The sequence below is a fragment of the Gossypium hirsutum genome, chromosome A13 (genome assembly GCF_007990345.1).
Source record: "Gossypium hirsutum isolate 1008001.06 chromosome A13, Gossypium_hirsutum_v2.1, whole genome shotgun sequence".
Lineage (NCBI taxonomy): Eukaryota > Viridiplantae > Streptophyta > Magnoliopsida > Malvales > Malvaceae > Gossypium > Gossypium hirsutum.
Window position 1 is genome coordinate 64460742 of NC_053436.1, and position 15168 is coordinate 64475909.

General features: G+C 35.0%; 1 protein-coding gene across 1 annotated transcript; it reads right to left on the reverse strand.

Annotated features, from left to right (window-relative positions):
- Positions 1-13688: 13688 nt before the first annotated feature.
- Positions 13689-14860, reverse strand: LOC107946986 (uncharacterized). The gene is made up of 3 exons (XM_016881506.2): positions 14560-14860; positions 14321-14426; positions 13689-14226 (listed from the first exon to the last, which is right to left on the reverse strand). The coding sequence occupies exons 1-3, from the start codon at positions 14590-14592 to the stop codon at positions 14093-14095; spliced, it is 273 nt and encodes a 90-aa protein (XP_016736995.1). The 5' UTR covers positions 14593-14860; the 3' UTR covers positions 13689-14092.
- Between the last annotated feature and the right edge of the window lie 308 nt (positions 14861-15168).

The window sequence follows — 15168 nt, forward strand, 5'->3', positions numbered from 1 at the left end:
AGAGGCTAGGGACGGCAGCAGACCTAAGGCTAGGGTTTTCTAAAAATTTTAGAGTTTTGGGCCTTTTGGGCCCTTAGGTTTGATTCGGGTTTTTAAAATTTTGGGCCATTTGGGTTTGGGTGTATTGGGCTTGTTTTGGTGTATTGTTTTTTTATTGGGCCTGGGAAAATTGGGCTTATTACAATAATCAATAACAAGATCATAATCTTTCAGTAATTCAAGCCATCTGCGCTATCTCAAATTCAAATATTTCTGTGACATCAAATATTTCAGACTTTTATGATCAGTGAATATGTGACATTTTTCACCAAATAAGTAATGTCGCTAGATTTTCAATGGGAACACAATGGCTACCAATTCAAGATCATGTGTCGGATAGTTTCTTTCATGTGGTTTTAGCTATCTTGAAGCATAGGCTACTACTTTATTTTCTTGCATCAAAACACAGCCTAAACCATTTAATGATGCATCACTGTAGACTTAAATTCCTTACCCGATTCTGGCCGAACTAACACTGGTGCTTCTGTCAATAAAACTTTTAATCTGTCAAAACTCTACTGGCATTTGTCAGTCCACTCAAATTTTACATCTTTCTATAGCAAACGAGTCATCGGAGAAGCTATCATTGAAAAACATTTTACAAATCTCCAATAGTAACCAGTTAGTCCCAGAAAACTTCAGACTCCAGACACATTCTTCGGTGGTTTCCAATTAATAATGGCTAAAATTTTATTACGATCTACTCTGACACCTTCAGTAGATACTATATGCCCAAGAAAACTAACTTCCCATAGCCAAAAATAAAATTTACTGAATTTGGCGTACAATTGTTTCTCTCGCAGGGTTTGCAACATTATGCTCAAATGCTCAAAATGTTTATTTTCATCTCGAGAGTAAACCAAAATATCATCTATAAATACCACCACAAACCTGTCCAAATATGGGCTAAAATTTTGTTCATCAGTGTAACACCCCAAACCTGGCCTAGACGTTATGGCCGAATCTGGCAATGTCACATGATTGGGTATTTGAAAACTATGTTGATGTGATAAAACCCTTTTTCATTTAGTACTTTTCTTTATCTCTTATTAGTTCTAAAGGAAATCATTTTACTTATTTAAAACATTTGCTTGAAACATTTCTTGTTGCAAAAGCTTTTAAAACAAAATAGTTTAAGTAATAGTGATTTTAGAAAATACGTTAGCTTTTTTAAAACCGAACTTCCTACGACTAGCAGTTATAATTTCAAAAAAATAAACAAAACCAAATTTAAGATAAAGTCCCAAGAGTCCTCAAATTACATCCCAATAATAATAAAACCATAAAGCATAAATTAAGAAAACGTAAAGTCCAAAAACTGTGGTTACAGTCGAGTCCTCCATCTCACCGATCTGTTTAGGTCTGGGGATTACCTATGCACATTAAACAGAGAGGGGTGAGTTTACGTAAACTTAGTGTGTGATCCCATATAAAAACAACAATAGTAGATACAGTGTACAGTCAAATACAGTTTTGGGTCTAGGCCCCTTTCAATATCAGTAACAGTTTGGGCCTTGGCCCATCTAGGTACAGTATCAAATATGCAGTAAGGCCTTAGCCCATCACAATATCAATAGCAGTCATGCATTATTCAGTAACAAAGTCCTACCCAACCAGCCTCTACACACCATCTCCGTCCAACCCAACACTTCATGTGGGGATTAAATCAACCCACCCATCCCTACACTCCAGGTAGTACCGAATGCGGCACAAAATAGTAATTTGCAGCTGAGCTGCCAGTATATTAGGCTTAAGAGCCTTTCAGTACACTTCCTCCAAATATAATCAACCCAACCCTATGCAACGCAACGTACAAAACATGACATGCTATCTCATGATATCAGTACATATAACTAGTTCAGTATACATGCATACTATCGTCATGCTCAATATATATAAATCAAACAGTCAATTGACACAATTAGGGGTCTAAGTGATGCTTACCAACCCTACAGTAGGTTCACGGTCGACTTATGCGACCTGTGCAACCTTAGCAAACAATTCAATAAAAATGGGCTCACATACCCATGTGGCCTACCCAAATGGGCCCACACACCTATGTGGCCCACATGGCCTGGCCCAAAATCCCACACGCCCGTGTGATTTACCCGTTTAACGCCCCAAATTTGGGCCTAGAAATATTATGTCTTGAGCACGGGAACAGTTAGAAAGCTGCTCATAAATATTTAGTTGTGTAAGAAAGTGACGCAACTATGTATCTATTTCATTGGTTAAGTGTGTTGGGAAGTGTCTAGGAAGTCTTGGGTTCAAGCCTGAGCAAGTTCAAAAGGTTTTGTTTTTAAAGGAATAGGCATTGTCTCTAGGCAGTAGGCTTTTAAGTAAATAAAGGAAGAACATGACAGAAAAGAGGCTCTGGCCCAAGGGATAAGTGGCGTGTTGCTATTGTCTAAGGTCTAAAGTTTGAGTCCTGGTTTGCGCAATTAGGGTTTTATTTTGCTGCCTATGCCGTGTGGGTAGTATAGTTTGACCAAAATACTGCAAAGTTGTTGTGGAATTTGAATTGGATGGTTCAGAGATTGGAGGAGAGATTTGAGGAGTGGATTAAAGATTGGTGGATGATTTTGAGTGATTTGAGGAGGAAAAGGTGGGATTTTAAATGGAGTGGGAGTGTTAGGGCCGAATAGGGACTCTTACCTTTGGGGATTTTAGCTTTGGTGGGCATTTTCTCTCTATTTTTGATTTCTATGATTATTTTCTCTCTTCTTGGGTCGAATATTGCTATAGACCATTCGGGTATCTTCTTGTTTTTCTTTTTTTCTTTTGCTTATTCCAAGTGTGCACTTCCCTCAAGTTCTCTTGCTGATCGTTTGGCTCTCTTTTGGAAGTCGTTCTCTTAGTTTTAGCCTTGACCGAATACTCCATTTTCTCTCTTATCTTTCTCCTAATTCTTTTTCTCTCTTTCTCTTGTTGTTGGCTGAATACTCTACCTCTTCTCCTCCTGTTCTTTCGGTTTCATCATTGTCATTTGATCAATCGGTTTGAGTGTATGATTGCTTGCTTTCTTTTTCTTCTCACCTTCTGTGACAGCCCAAAATTGACCCTAGTCGGGAAGTGGTTTCGGGACCACAAAATCGAGTCATACTAATAATTGGCCATCATATTTGATGCTTATTATATGTATATATGCATGTGTGAAAATTTCATGCTTGAATTTTGTTAATTGTAAGTGAATTTTATTAAATAGGACTTATGTGAGAAAATTTAGAAATGTGCTAGGCAAATGTGAAGTGGCCTATTAATGCATGTTATGAAAATGATGGGTTTGCATGTCAAATTACCCAAAATGTGAGCTAGTGGCCGGCCATGCTATGGGTGGAAACATGTTGGGAACATGTTGGCTTAATGTGTTATGTTAGAAAGAATAAATAAAAGGGTTAGTAATTAAGTAATGAAAAGGGAGGGGTGATGAAAACAAAGTTGTCTCATCCATCTCCCCCCCTCCATTTGCCGTAGCTAGACAAAGAAAAGAGAAAAAAAAAAGGAAAAAGAGTGTGTTCATCTTCCTTACCTTCTTGCAAAGCCGAAACAAAAGGGGAAAGAGGAAGGAATTTGTCTAGGGCATTCGGCTATCTTGGAGGTTAAATAAGGTAGGAGTTCATGTTATTTCTATTGATTTTTATGAGAATCTAGTAGTAGTCAAGCTCTTATTGTAACCCATATGTTGATTTTTCTTTAGTTTTGGTGACAAATTGTGCATACGGTATTATTGGATAAATGCTAAAAGGATGGTGTTTTGATATTTTGGATTGAAATATTAGAAAGGGGAAAATATGAGCTACCTAATTAGATATATGTGAATTTAAAAGATGGTATGAACAAATGTGGAGTTTTGCTAGTTTAGGATTATTCGGCCAAGTGTTTATGTGGTGGAAATTAAGTGTTAAATGGAATGAAAATGATATTATATGGGGGTATGTTTATTCGGCCATATGAGTAAATATATAGATGATGTTAAATTTGATTATGTATAATGGGCCATATAGAGTACACATTGTGATATTAACTTTAATTCTCTATAATTGATCAAGTGGGTGATATTGGTTTATATGGTTGAATTTGAATTATGAATATGTACCTTGAAATAAAATATATCATCGACTATGTTACTTTGGAAGTAAGAATGCATTCGGCCTTGAGACAATTTATAAGTATTAGTTAAGGTTCTAATGTTTTGAACAAGAATGGTTGTAAGATGAAATGAAAATTATTAAAATATATATGAGTAATTAACAAGGGTGGTTGCCGTGTATATAATATTTATGTGTGTTTTATTGAAATATTTATTGGGTTAATTTTAGTAATTGGATCTTAGGTGATCAATAGCCGAATGGCTTAAAGTTAGTAAAAAGCATAAGGTGAATAAAAATAAAATGTTGCCGTATGCTTCTTTTGATATGAAACTATTAATGTTATGGGATATAAATAACTAGCAAGGTAATTAAACTAGTTGATTTATTTATTTAAGCTCAAGAACCTAAAGGAGAGGCGTCCAACAAGGGGAAATCGAAGGTCATCGAGTAGCCGACTTGGAATTATTTTACCCAACATAAAGTAAGTCATTAAGCATATAGTTGTATTAATTTAAATGGTCATAACGTCTATGTAATGATGCTGAATGGAATGATAAATATATATATACATGTATGTATGTGGTGATGAAAGTGTTGAATGAAAAGAAAAGAGGTGAGATGTATTGAGTTGTTGATCTCGGCACTAAGAGTGCGGGTATAAACATTTATGATCATGAGATTGGCGCTAAGTGTGCGGGTTTAAATTGTACAGCACTAAGTGTGCGAGTTTGATTATGTAGCACTAAGTGTGCGGGTTTGATTATGTAGCACTAAGTGTGCGAGTTTGATTATATAGCACTAAGTGTGCGAGTTGATTATATAGCACTGAGTGTGCGGACTTAATATATACTTTTGAATCACTATGGACACTAAGTGTGCGACATTATTGAGTTGATCACGGACAGCGGATCGGGTAAGTACCTTGAGTTCGTGACTAATAGGCGCTATGTTTATATTTGAAGTTGAGCTTGGTAAGTTTGAACCTATGTGACAATTATAATTGAAGTCACGTACATAAGATTTATCGTGGAATAGGTGAAAGGTCGTTTAGTTTTATGATTGTAACGAAAATAAAATGATGTATGAAAATGCCTCAAATATCCTATTGATTAGTATATGGAATGTGAATGCATGACTAGGTATGAGATTGAACCGATAGGTTTGAGGAACTATGGTATGGTTCGGTATGGATGGAGTAACTAGCCTCGTTCCATTTTGCTTCCTCTTGTGATAATGTTATTAATGGATGGTAGTGCATTGCTTATGACTTACTGAGTTATATACTCACTCGGTGTTTCCTTGTCACCTATTTTAGGTTTCTTGGACTCGTCTCTTTTTGCGTGATCGGGCCGTCATCGGAGCCATCACACCGGCTAGCAACTTTTGGTATCTTCTTTTTAGTCGGTCTAGGAGAACATTTCGGCATGTATAGGCTAATATGTTTTGTTGAAATTTGGTATGTAAACTTTTAGCCATGCGAAAATGGCATAAATGTTCGGTTGGATTTGGTTTTATAACGTTAGGTCGTAAGTCTTGGTAATTCGATTTTTATGCCATATGTCATGGCTGATTAATTTTGGTGTTAAGATTCATGATATGGCAATAGTGTAGTAGGGAGATGTTTGAAAATGATTAGCCTTTGGTATGGCTAGTCATGATTATAATTTTGTGATATGTATGATGAATTACTAGTTAGATCAATGAGAAATCACGAAATGGGCATAGTTGCTTCAGTAACAGATGCTGGCAGCAGCAGTGACGTGGGATTGAAAAATTACAAAAATTAGTAGGAATGGAATTAAATAGTGAATAAATTATGTAATCGAATTTCGATGAGTCTATTTTTATATAGAAGTAACGAAAAGATCATATGGACAGTATGTTAAGAGATATTCAGGTTCTCGTGAGACAGGGCTAGAACGGTTTCTGGGTTCCCTGTTCCGACTTTGGAAATTCATTATAAATTAACCAGAGATAATTAGGAGTCATTCCATATATGTATAGATTCCTCTCTGAGTCTAGTTTCTATAGAAACAAACGGCATCAGTATTGAAGCTCTGTGCAGGGAGTTATCCAAATCGTAATACATGAAGGTCAGCGTAGTCGCACCCTGTAATAAGGGAGAATTTAACTAATAAACTGTACTAATTGACCCGACCAAAAATTCTACAAAAATTCTAACATATAGGTATATGAGTCTAGTTCCAGGGAAAATTTACAGAACTGGATTTCGAGTTTCAGAACTCAAGATATGATTTTTAAAGCGACTAGTATGCAGATTGGCAGCTTGTCTGGGAAATGTCAAATAAGTGGTTTGAAGTCTGTTAACACCTCGTGTTCGACTCCGGCGACGGTCTCGGGTTCGGGGTGTTACACCTTCTCTCTCTATTGGTTTTGCTTTGGCCAAATGTTACTCATTCTCTTACCCTCACTGTGCCGACTTTTCCTTCCATACTCTCTGTCAATGTTGTAGTCAATACAACTCCTCTCCTCGTTTGTTGGTTATCATCTGCTTCACGATTCTTAGCACTCTTTTGGTAAGTATTCAACTCTTCACTGCTCTGTTATTGGAGTATTTTGTTTAAAGGGTTGTATATGGTTTTGATTAGGAATCGACCGAGGGACTAGAGATCATCATTGACATAATAGGAAAGGGGGAATCTTCTGTTATTGGATTGACAATATGATTTGTTCCAGTGGAGGTTGAATATTTTGTTGGGTTTAGATTAATTAGACACTATAGTGATTAATTGAATGGTAACTTGATCCATTATAGGTACTTGGAGTGCTCGCGTGGAGTAAGGCGACAGAAAAAACAAGGTGTGTTATCACACTGCCCTTTATCATAAAATGGCAAAAGCTGGAAAACGTAACTACTGATGCCACATGGGCGCGCGCACGCTTGTGTGGTAATCTGTACGCATAAAGATGGGCGTTTGATCGTGGAGACCACCATGAGCAATTTCATGGGCTTAGGCTATTTTGGGCCACATTGGGTCGAAATAGGTCGTGTGGGCCCCACGGGCTCATGGGCCCCACACAAACTTGTGGAGATTATTGGGCCGGGCTATGTAGTTTACACAGTCAAGGCTATTTTTGGGCTTAGTGGGCCACCTGGGCGTGTGGGCCCGCATAATGGGCCTTGGGCCCATTTTTACTGTTGGACTGTTAAGGTTGCACGAGTCACCCAAGACGAATGTGGACCAACTGCTGGGTCGGTAAGTATACCTAGACCCTAATTTGTTAAAATAACTGTTTTTCCCTTATGTGGTAAAATGACTGAAATGCCCCTACATGCTAAATTGACTATTTTGCCCCTATGTGATATATGTTTATATTTTAGCATGCTATTGTAACTATGTTGATTACATGTATAATATTATGATATGACATGACATGTGGCATGATGCATTCCATGAGGGTGAGTTTTTATATGATTGGAGGAAGTGTACTGTACTGACAGCTCTGCTGCAAATCACTGATGGCTCTAAGCCTATTATACTGGCAGCTCTGCTGTAAATACTGTTTAGTGCCACAACCAGTGCTATATTTTTGGTGTGTAGGGATGGGTGGGTTGATTTTATCCCCACATGGTGTGTAGGGCTTGACGGAGATAGAGTGTAGAGGCTGGATGGGTAGAACTTGCTTACTGTTCACTATTTCTGCACTGTTTACTATTACTACACTGTTTACTGTTACTGCAAAGGGCCAAGGCCCGAACATATGACTGTTTCTTTATTGAGATAGGCTAAAGCCCAAATTGATATTGCCATTGTTACAAAAAAGGGCTTAGGCCTAGACTGTATTTGCTCACTGTATGTTTGACTGTTTGCTTAAGGGATTACACACTGAGTTTTCGTAAACTCACCCTTCTGCATATCTGTGCAGGTAATCCTTAGATGGATCGGTGCTGCGATAGACTCGAATGTGGCCATACAACAATTTATGCTCCCATATTTTTCTTTTAATTTATGAGTAGTTTAATTTGGGTATTTTTATTTAATAAGGCCTCTCTAGATTTTATTTTTAATTTGGGGATTTATATTTGTTTTGCTTGAATACTGCTAGTAATAGGGAGAACACGTGAATTTTCAAAAAGACAAATGTTTTCAAAAATACCACAAATACATAAACGGTTTCAAGAGCTACCACAAGAAAACAACGTTTTACAAGTAAATGCTAGTACATAGTTGTTTTAAAAAGCTTCCGCTACAAACGAGATTTTGAAATTAATAACGTTTTAAAGTAAATACTTTGGATAGCGATGCGAGTTTTAAAATCATCTTTTAGATCACACAAAGAGGCTTAATAAAGATTAGGCTTTTCAAACAATATTACGCTTTATGAAAAATACTTCAATGTAACATCGCCAGATTTGGCCATAACATCTAGGCCGGGTTTGGGTGTTACAACCCGTGTGGACCCATATGCCCGTGTGGCCCACACAGCCCAAATTAGTCCAGCCCGTGTGTTGCACACGGCCTACCTGGCGGTCACACGGCTGTGCCCTGCACACACGGCTTGGCCTCGTTGAACACAGGCCCTTGTTAGGGCACATGGCCTACCACACGAGCAACCACACACCCGTGTGGCGTCAACAGTAAGGTTTTTAGCTGTTGTAGAAACCCAATTTTTTGCATAATTGAGTACACACCTGTATCGTTTTCGATGTAAAAGTAACTCCAAGCAATCCCTAACCTAAAATTGATTAATATTTCACTCCATTAATCACTACAACAATCGAATTGAACTAAACCCGAAAGGGGGTATTCATCTATCGAATGAAAAACCATTAACTTAGATCAAAAAACGAAGTCTCTTCACCACCACGGCACCGATTGAATAACTTCAGTCCTTTAACCTTTTCCAAACATAAAACAAATCCCGTTAACCACTATCCATAACCCAAAACAAAAAATGGTACTTACCACACTTAGCGATAATGTACGAAAAAGTACCAAAGAACGAGACTCGAAACAACGATGGTAGGGAAAACAAAACGAAAATGAAAACAAAAGTAAGAATGGGGAAAGAATTTAGTAGATGACAGAGAAGAAGAGAAGGAAAGAAAGAAGAAAAAAATGAAAAAGAAGAAGTGGAGGAGAAGATGATCAGTTTTTTTTCTGTAGAGAGAATTTTTGGGAAACTGTTTTACTCAAATCCCACCACCTACCTTATCTCAATCCCTTAATATTCTTTCTCAACTTCCACTACACATCCATCACTCAGAATCCCAGTTCAACACAACTCTGGCCGAACTTTAAACAAAAATACTACTCATTGCCATCGTAGAGAATCGAACACAAGCCCTCCAACACACCAACACTCCACTTAACCACTAGACCAGCTGACCCATTCTGATATGGTTTTGCAACCAATTTAATAAAATATTACTAAACAAGAGTGAGGCTTAACTTAAAAAAAAATTCAAAATTTGCCAAAGGCATGGCTTGAACTTGGAACCTCCCACATCCACCTAGAACACTTAACCATTGAAGTAGACAGATATTTGTGTTAAAACACCACAGAATTAAAAACAAAAATTTTAGGGCGTTACAATTAGATCCATAAACATTGCAGGTGAATTTGTCAAGCTGAATGGCATCACAAGAAACTCATAGTGTCCATACCTGGTTCTAAAAGTTTTCTTTGGTACATTTGAATCTTTTACCTGTAATTGATAATAACCAGAACGAAGATCAATCTTGGAAAATACAGTGCACATTTTAACTGGTCAAATAGGTCATCAATACGAGGCAATGGATACTTTTTCTTTATTGCAACTTTGTTGAGCTATCTGTAATCAATGCACAGCTTCAATGATCCATATTTATTCTTTACAAAATGAACTGGCGCACCCAAAAGTGAGAAACTAGGTCGAGCAAAACCTCTATCAATTAATTTTTGCAACTGTACTTTCAACTCTTTCAATTCAGTAGGAGCTATTCTTTAAGGTGCTAAAATATAGGTGTTGTTCTTAGAATAAGATCTATAAAGAATTTCACTTCTCTATCTGGTGGTAAACCAGGTAATTCTTTTGGGAATACATCAGGGAATTCACATACAACCAGCACTGATTGAATCTTTGACTCAGATAATTTAGTATCCAGCACATATACAAGGTAAGCATCATAACCCTTTTTGACATATTTCTGTGCTAATATTGTTAAAATTACATTAGGTAATCCATCTAGTTTATCAAATTCAGCATGAAGTAATTCACCACTCTCACATTTCAATACAATATATTTCTGTTTACAATTCACCACTATATCATATTGGGTTAACCAATCCATTCCCAAGATCATATCAAATTCATCAAATGGCAATAACATCAAGTTAGTATGAAAGCAATAACCTTTTACCATCAACGGATAGTTCTTACAAACTTTATACAACTGGCCCAGGGGGTTTGAAACTTTAACCACAAATTTAGTGAATTCAATAGGTAAATCTTTAACAGTAACAAAGTTCGTGCATATGTATGAATGTATGGGACCAGGATCAATCAAAGCAATAATATCAGTATCAAGTAGAGAAAATGTACCAGTAATGACGTTTGGTGCAGAGGCATCTTCTCTAGCACGAACAGCATATGTTCTTGTAGGTGCTCGTGCCTTAGATCTAACTATTGTATCCTTGATAGTACCTCGACTACCACTAACATTGTCGGGATGACGAGGTGGTCTACCTCTCGAAATAGGATTACTAGGCTTTGGAGATGGTTCTATTTCTTTTTCAACCCTTTCGAGACAATCCCTGAGAAAATGGTCAAGTGAACCACATCTAAAACAAGCTTTGCTTCTAGACCGACATTCCCCATAAAGAAATTTGTTACAATGTTTACATTTTGGTTTGGGATTACCAACACTACCCACACTAGTCACAGATGGAGATGAAGACCTCGGGTTAAAACATTGAGAACCCCGCTCTCTTCCAGAATATCCCGTAGAGGTGGTAAGATGATCAAAATACCTCTTTAATTTCTTAGAAGCAAATGATTGTGACTTACTCATGGTTCTTTTTCCAGAAACCTGAGCCTCTCTTTCAGCTTGTTTCTTTTCTTTACTCAATTCTTCAGTTTTATAGGCTCGACCGGCTAACACCGCAAATTCCCTTATTTCGAGAATTCCAATCAGTAACTTGTTATCTTCATTTAAACCCTCTTCAAAGCATTTACACATCTCAGCCTCGGTTAGAACCCATTGGCAAATTTATCATTTTGCCCCTATTTTTTTCATAAATGACAATTCCATCCCCAAGCTCGAAAAATGAAATTCATGCAATTTAATCCTTATTTCAAGCCTAACCGAATTTTACATGTTACAATAACAGCCCATGAATTTCACAAAAAAATTAGAATTCTTCCATGAGTTTTACATCTTTACAATTTAGTCCCTAAATCACAATTTCATTAAAATTCTCTTTGTAAAAATTATTTATCTATCAACAACCTTTCATTTTCTATCATAAATTTCAAAATTTCAGCATTTAAATTCATGAAAAAATTTCTATACTTTGATATATTTACAAATTAATCCCCAAAATAGATAAATTAAGCTATTCGGAACTCGAAAATATAAAAATTACTAAAAACGGGACAAAAATGCTTACCCAATTAAGCCAAGAAAGCTTACTTGAATGTTTTTCTCTTTCCTAGGGCTTCATGTATTTTAATTTTGGGATGAAGATGAAATAAGATGATATTAAACTATTAATATCTTTATTTATTCTAAATTTCAATTTAGTCCTTTTTTTCTAATTTTCCATGGATAATTTATCAAAAATATCTACTAACTTTTCTTAATGGTCTAATTACCATATAAGGACCTCAAGTTTTGAATTCCATAGCTATTTGATACTTATAGCTACTAGAACTCAACTTTTGCATTTTATGCAATTTAGTCCTTTCCACAATTAAACATGAAATCAGTAAAATTTTCTTAATGAAAGTTTCATACATCATTTCTATCATAATGCAATTCATGCAATAATATTAAAATAAATTTTCTTTCTAACTCGGATTTGTGGTCCCGAAACCATTATTCAGATTTCACTGAAAATGGGTTGTTATATTCATCATTAATGCTAAATTGGCAAACAATCTAATCTTGTAAGGATTAATTCTTAGTTTGTTTATTTCTATCACTCTTTGAGAGGGTTTTATCTTAAGGTTGGGTAGAAACCTTAAGGGAGTTGTAAGGTTAAACTTTGTCATCAAAGGTTAGTCAAATTAGTGAATTTGGGAAAATCCTTAGTAGTGAAAAGCTAAGATAGTGGAGTAGGAAATTGGGGCAAAACCCACTCTAAATCATTATGTTCATTTGTTATATTTTTCTTTGAAACTTCCATAACTTTTTAAAAGCCAATTCACCCCTTTCTTGGCTATTTCAGATTGATTAATCGAGCTAACAAGGTACGTGAATATGAAAATGTGAAAAAAAAAAGATATCTCGATAAGTCATATGTTAGTATGAGAAAATATGGAACTCTGGTAATAAAAGTTGTCGACAACAGTTTTGTAATCAATATTATTGTTGAAATAATGTAAGAAAATGAGGATCTTGAATAAATTTGTTGAGAAATATAAACATGGGATAGATTGACCAAAATGAAAAGACATAATTCACCTAGTATTAAATTCAAGAAGTTTTTAAACCAGCAATCCAAATGTCTAAAGGTATAAAGCAAGTGAAGTACAAATGAGTAATTTTACAAAAACGAAATAAGAAATATGAAGTTTTTCACTAAGTCTTGCATTGATTAGGAAATATATTCTTTTGTGGTGATCCAATAACCTTTATATATTTTATTAGTTTGGCGGTTCATGGAAGATTTGACATGCAACTAATCATTGTTGTTATAGACTTTTATATGAATCACTATACAATGGAAATTTATATTAAAATCTTTGAAAAATTTAAAATGCTAAAAGTATACAAAAAATCTTGAGAGATTGTTCAGTACAATTATGTGAGTATATATATATGAATTGATTTGAATATATGTATTATTATAGAATGATCATGATTAAAATTTATTATTATTGTTGTTGAAACTCCTGAAGTGATCAAAATATATTTCTCCAAAAATTCTTCCTCACTCATGACTTTCAGAATAATGATAATATAAACGTTTATCAAATCTGTTCAAGTGATCATTTAAAAATCTAGTATTTAAGATTGAATACATAGAATATTAGATATTATGTGATGTTGTCATGAGAGAAAAAATACTTATTTACCGATGAACATTGAAAGAGAGTTATGAATATTTTATTATGAAGTATATATTTATCAAAATCAAGATAAATTTTTATTAAAAGTAAAATTTTGTATCATATATATTTTTTATATCTATAAAAATAAACTTTCAAAAAAATTATAAATATCCTATTTGATAAATAAAATAAATTCTTTTTTGCTCTTCTATTTTTTTTCTTTACCCACTTTATTATTTATTTCATAACGTAATTATCTTTTTATAAAAATTATTAAAGTAATTTATTATATTGGATTACAATGCCAGTGATAATATACAAATGAACATAAACACAAATAAAAAGAGAAGTGATCTCTCGCTCGAAATTCTTTGCTAAAAAAACACTAAAAACATGGGACTCTTGAGAATTGACACAACATCGTCTCCTTTGAACATGGTCCCCAGAGCCCTTTTTAACTTTCAATTGTTAAAGCTAGCAAAACATGCACTCATAGCTTAGATTGTCGTTAAACGTGTAAATAAGCGACACAATTACAAAAGAAACAAAGAGGGCGGTGCCACGTTTATGCAACGTGCCATCAACTCATGCAACCCCCTTGCCCATTACTGCTCTCACAATGCCACATACCGTCACGCTTCCCAACTAGTGTATCAATTCACACGACGTCGTTTCATGTCTTTGGGTTATTCAAATGATGATAATCTAGATTCAGAGCTCAAAAATCTAGTATAAAAATTTTCTATTGAGTACTCGAGAAAGTATTAAGCTTCTTCTGAATCCTTTGCCTTTTCTCTATTTCAGTTGCTCTCTGATCTCTGCCCTTTATGTATGCCTCAAAGAACTCTTTGTTTTCTTTTTCCAATTCATCCCAAACTGCAACCAAAATCATACACATCATACTCTAAAACTGAAGTCATAAAAGACCCTCAACCTTTTACATATAAAGAAAAAAATCACTCAGCTGAACCTGTTGAAGTTATGACTGGTTTAATGTTTGCATGCTTAGACAAAGCTTCCATGCACTCTTCTTTGCTCATGTTGAATATCAAACACTCTTCTATAAGATGCTGCACCTGCATATACATCAACTTATAAACCTATATATTTAAATATATAGATGATAATGACTATTTACTACCAACAACGATAACTTAAAAGGGAAAGTATACTACAACATAGAAATCTAGAAGATTTACTGTTACTTACCAAGTTGATATATGAAGCAGAAGAGTCACCCATTAATCAGACAAATTACTATATAAAAGTTCTAAATAAATCTCTTATTCTACTGCCTAGACTTGTAGGTAAAGCTCGAAGAGTTGGAAATATATAGAGAAAGAGAGATGGAGAAGAAACTAGCAGAAAGAAACAAAGGTGAAAAGCCAGCAGATAGAAAATGAAGCAAAGAAATAAAAAAAAAGAAAGTAGCTAGGAAGAGAGCTACCGAACAAGGAAGAATCAGCTTGAGAATAGAGATCAAAGAGAGGGCCAAAATTGTTCAATTTATAAAAGCATGCGGGTGAAAATTGGATATTATAATTAAATAATGCTAAAAATGTTAATTGCATCATAGATCCTTCAATTGTTGTTCAGATTTTAAATTTTTTTTAAAACATTTGAAAATTTTAATTAGGTCATCAAAGTATAAGTCTTCGAGTCAGCTGGCCTGTATGGTGTAACTAAAAAAATAGTTTCATTAAAACTTAACATATATTAAATTTAAGTTACATATTTTTAAAATTAAATTTTTGTGTTCTGATCGTGATATTCTTAACAGCTAGAATGACATACAGAATTGATATAATATTAACACTT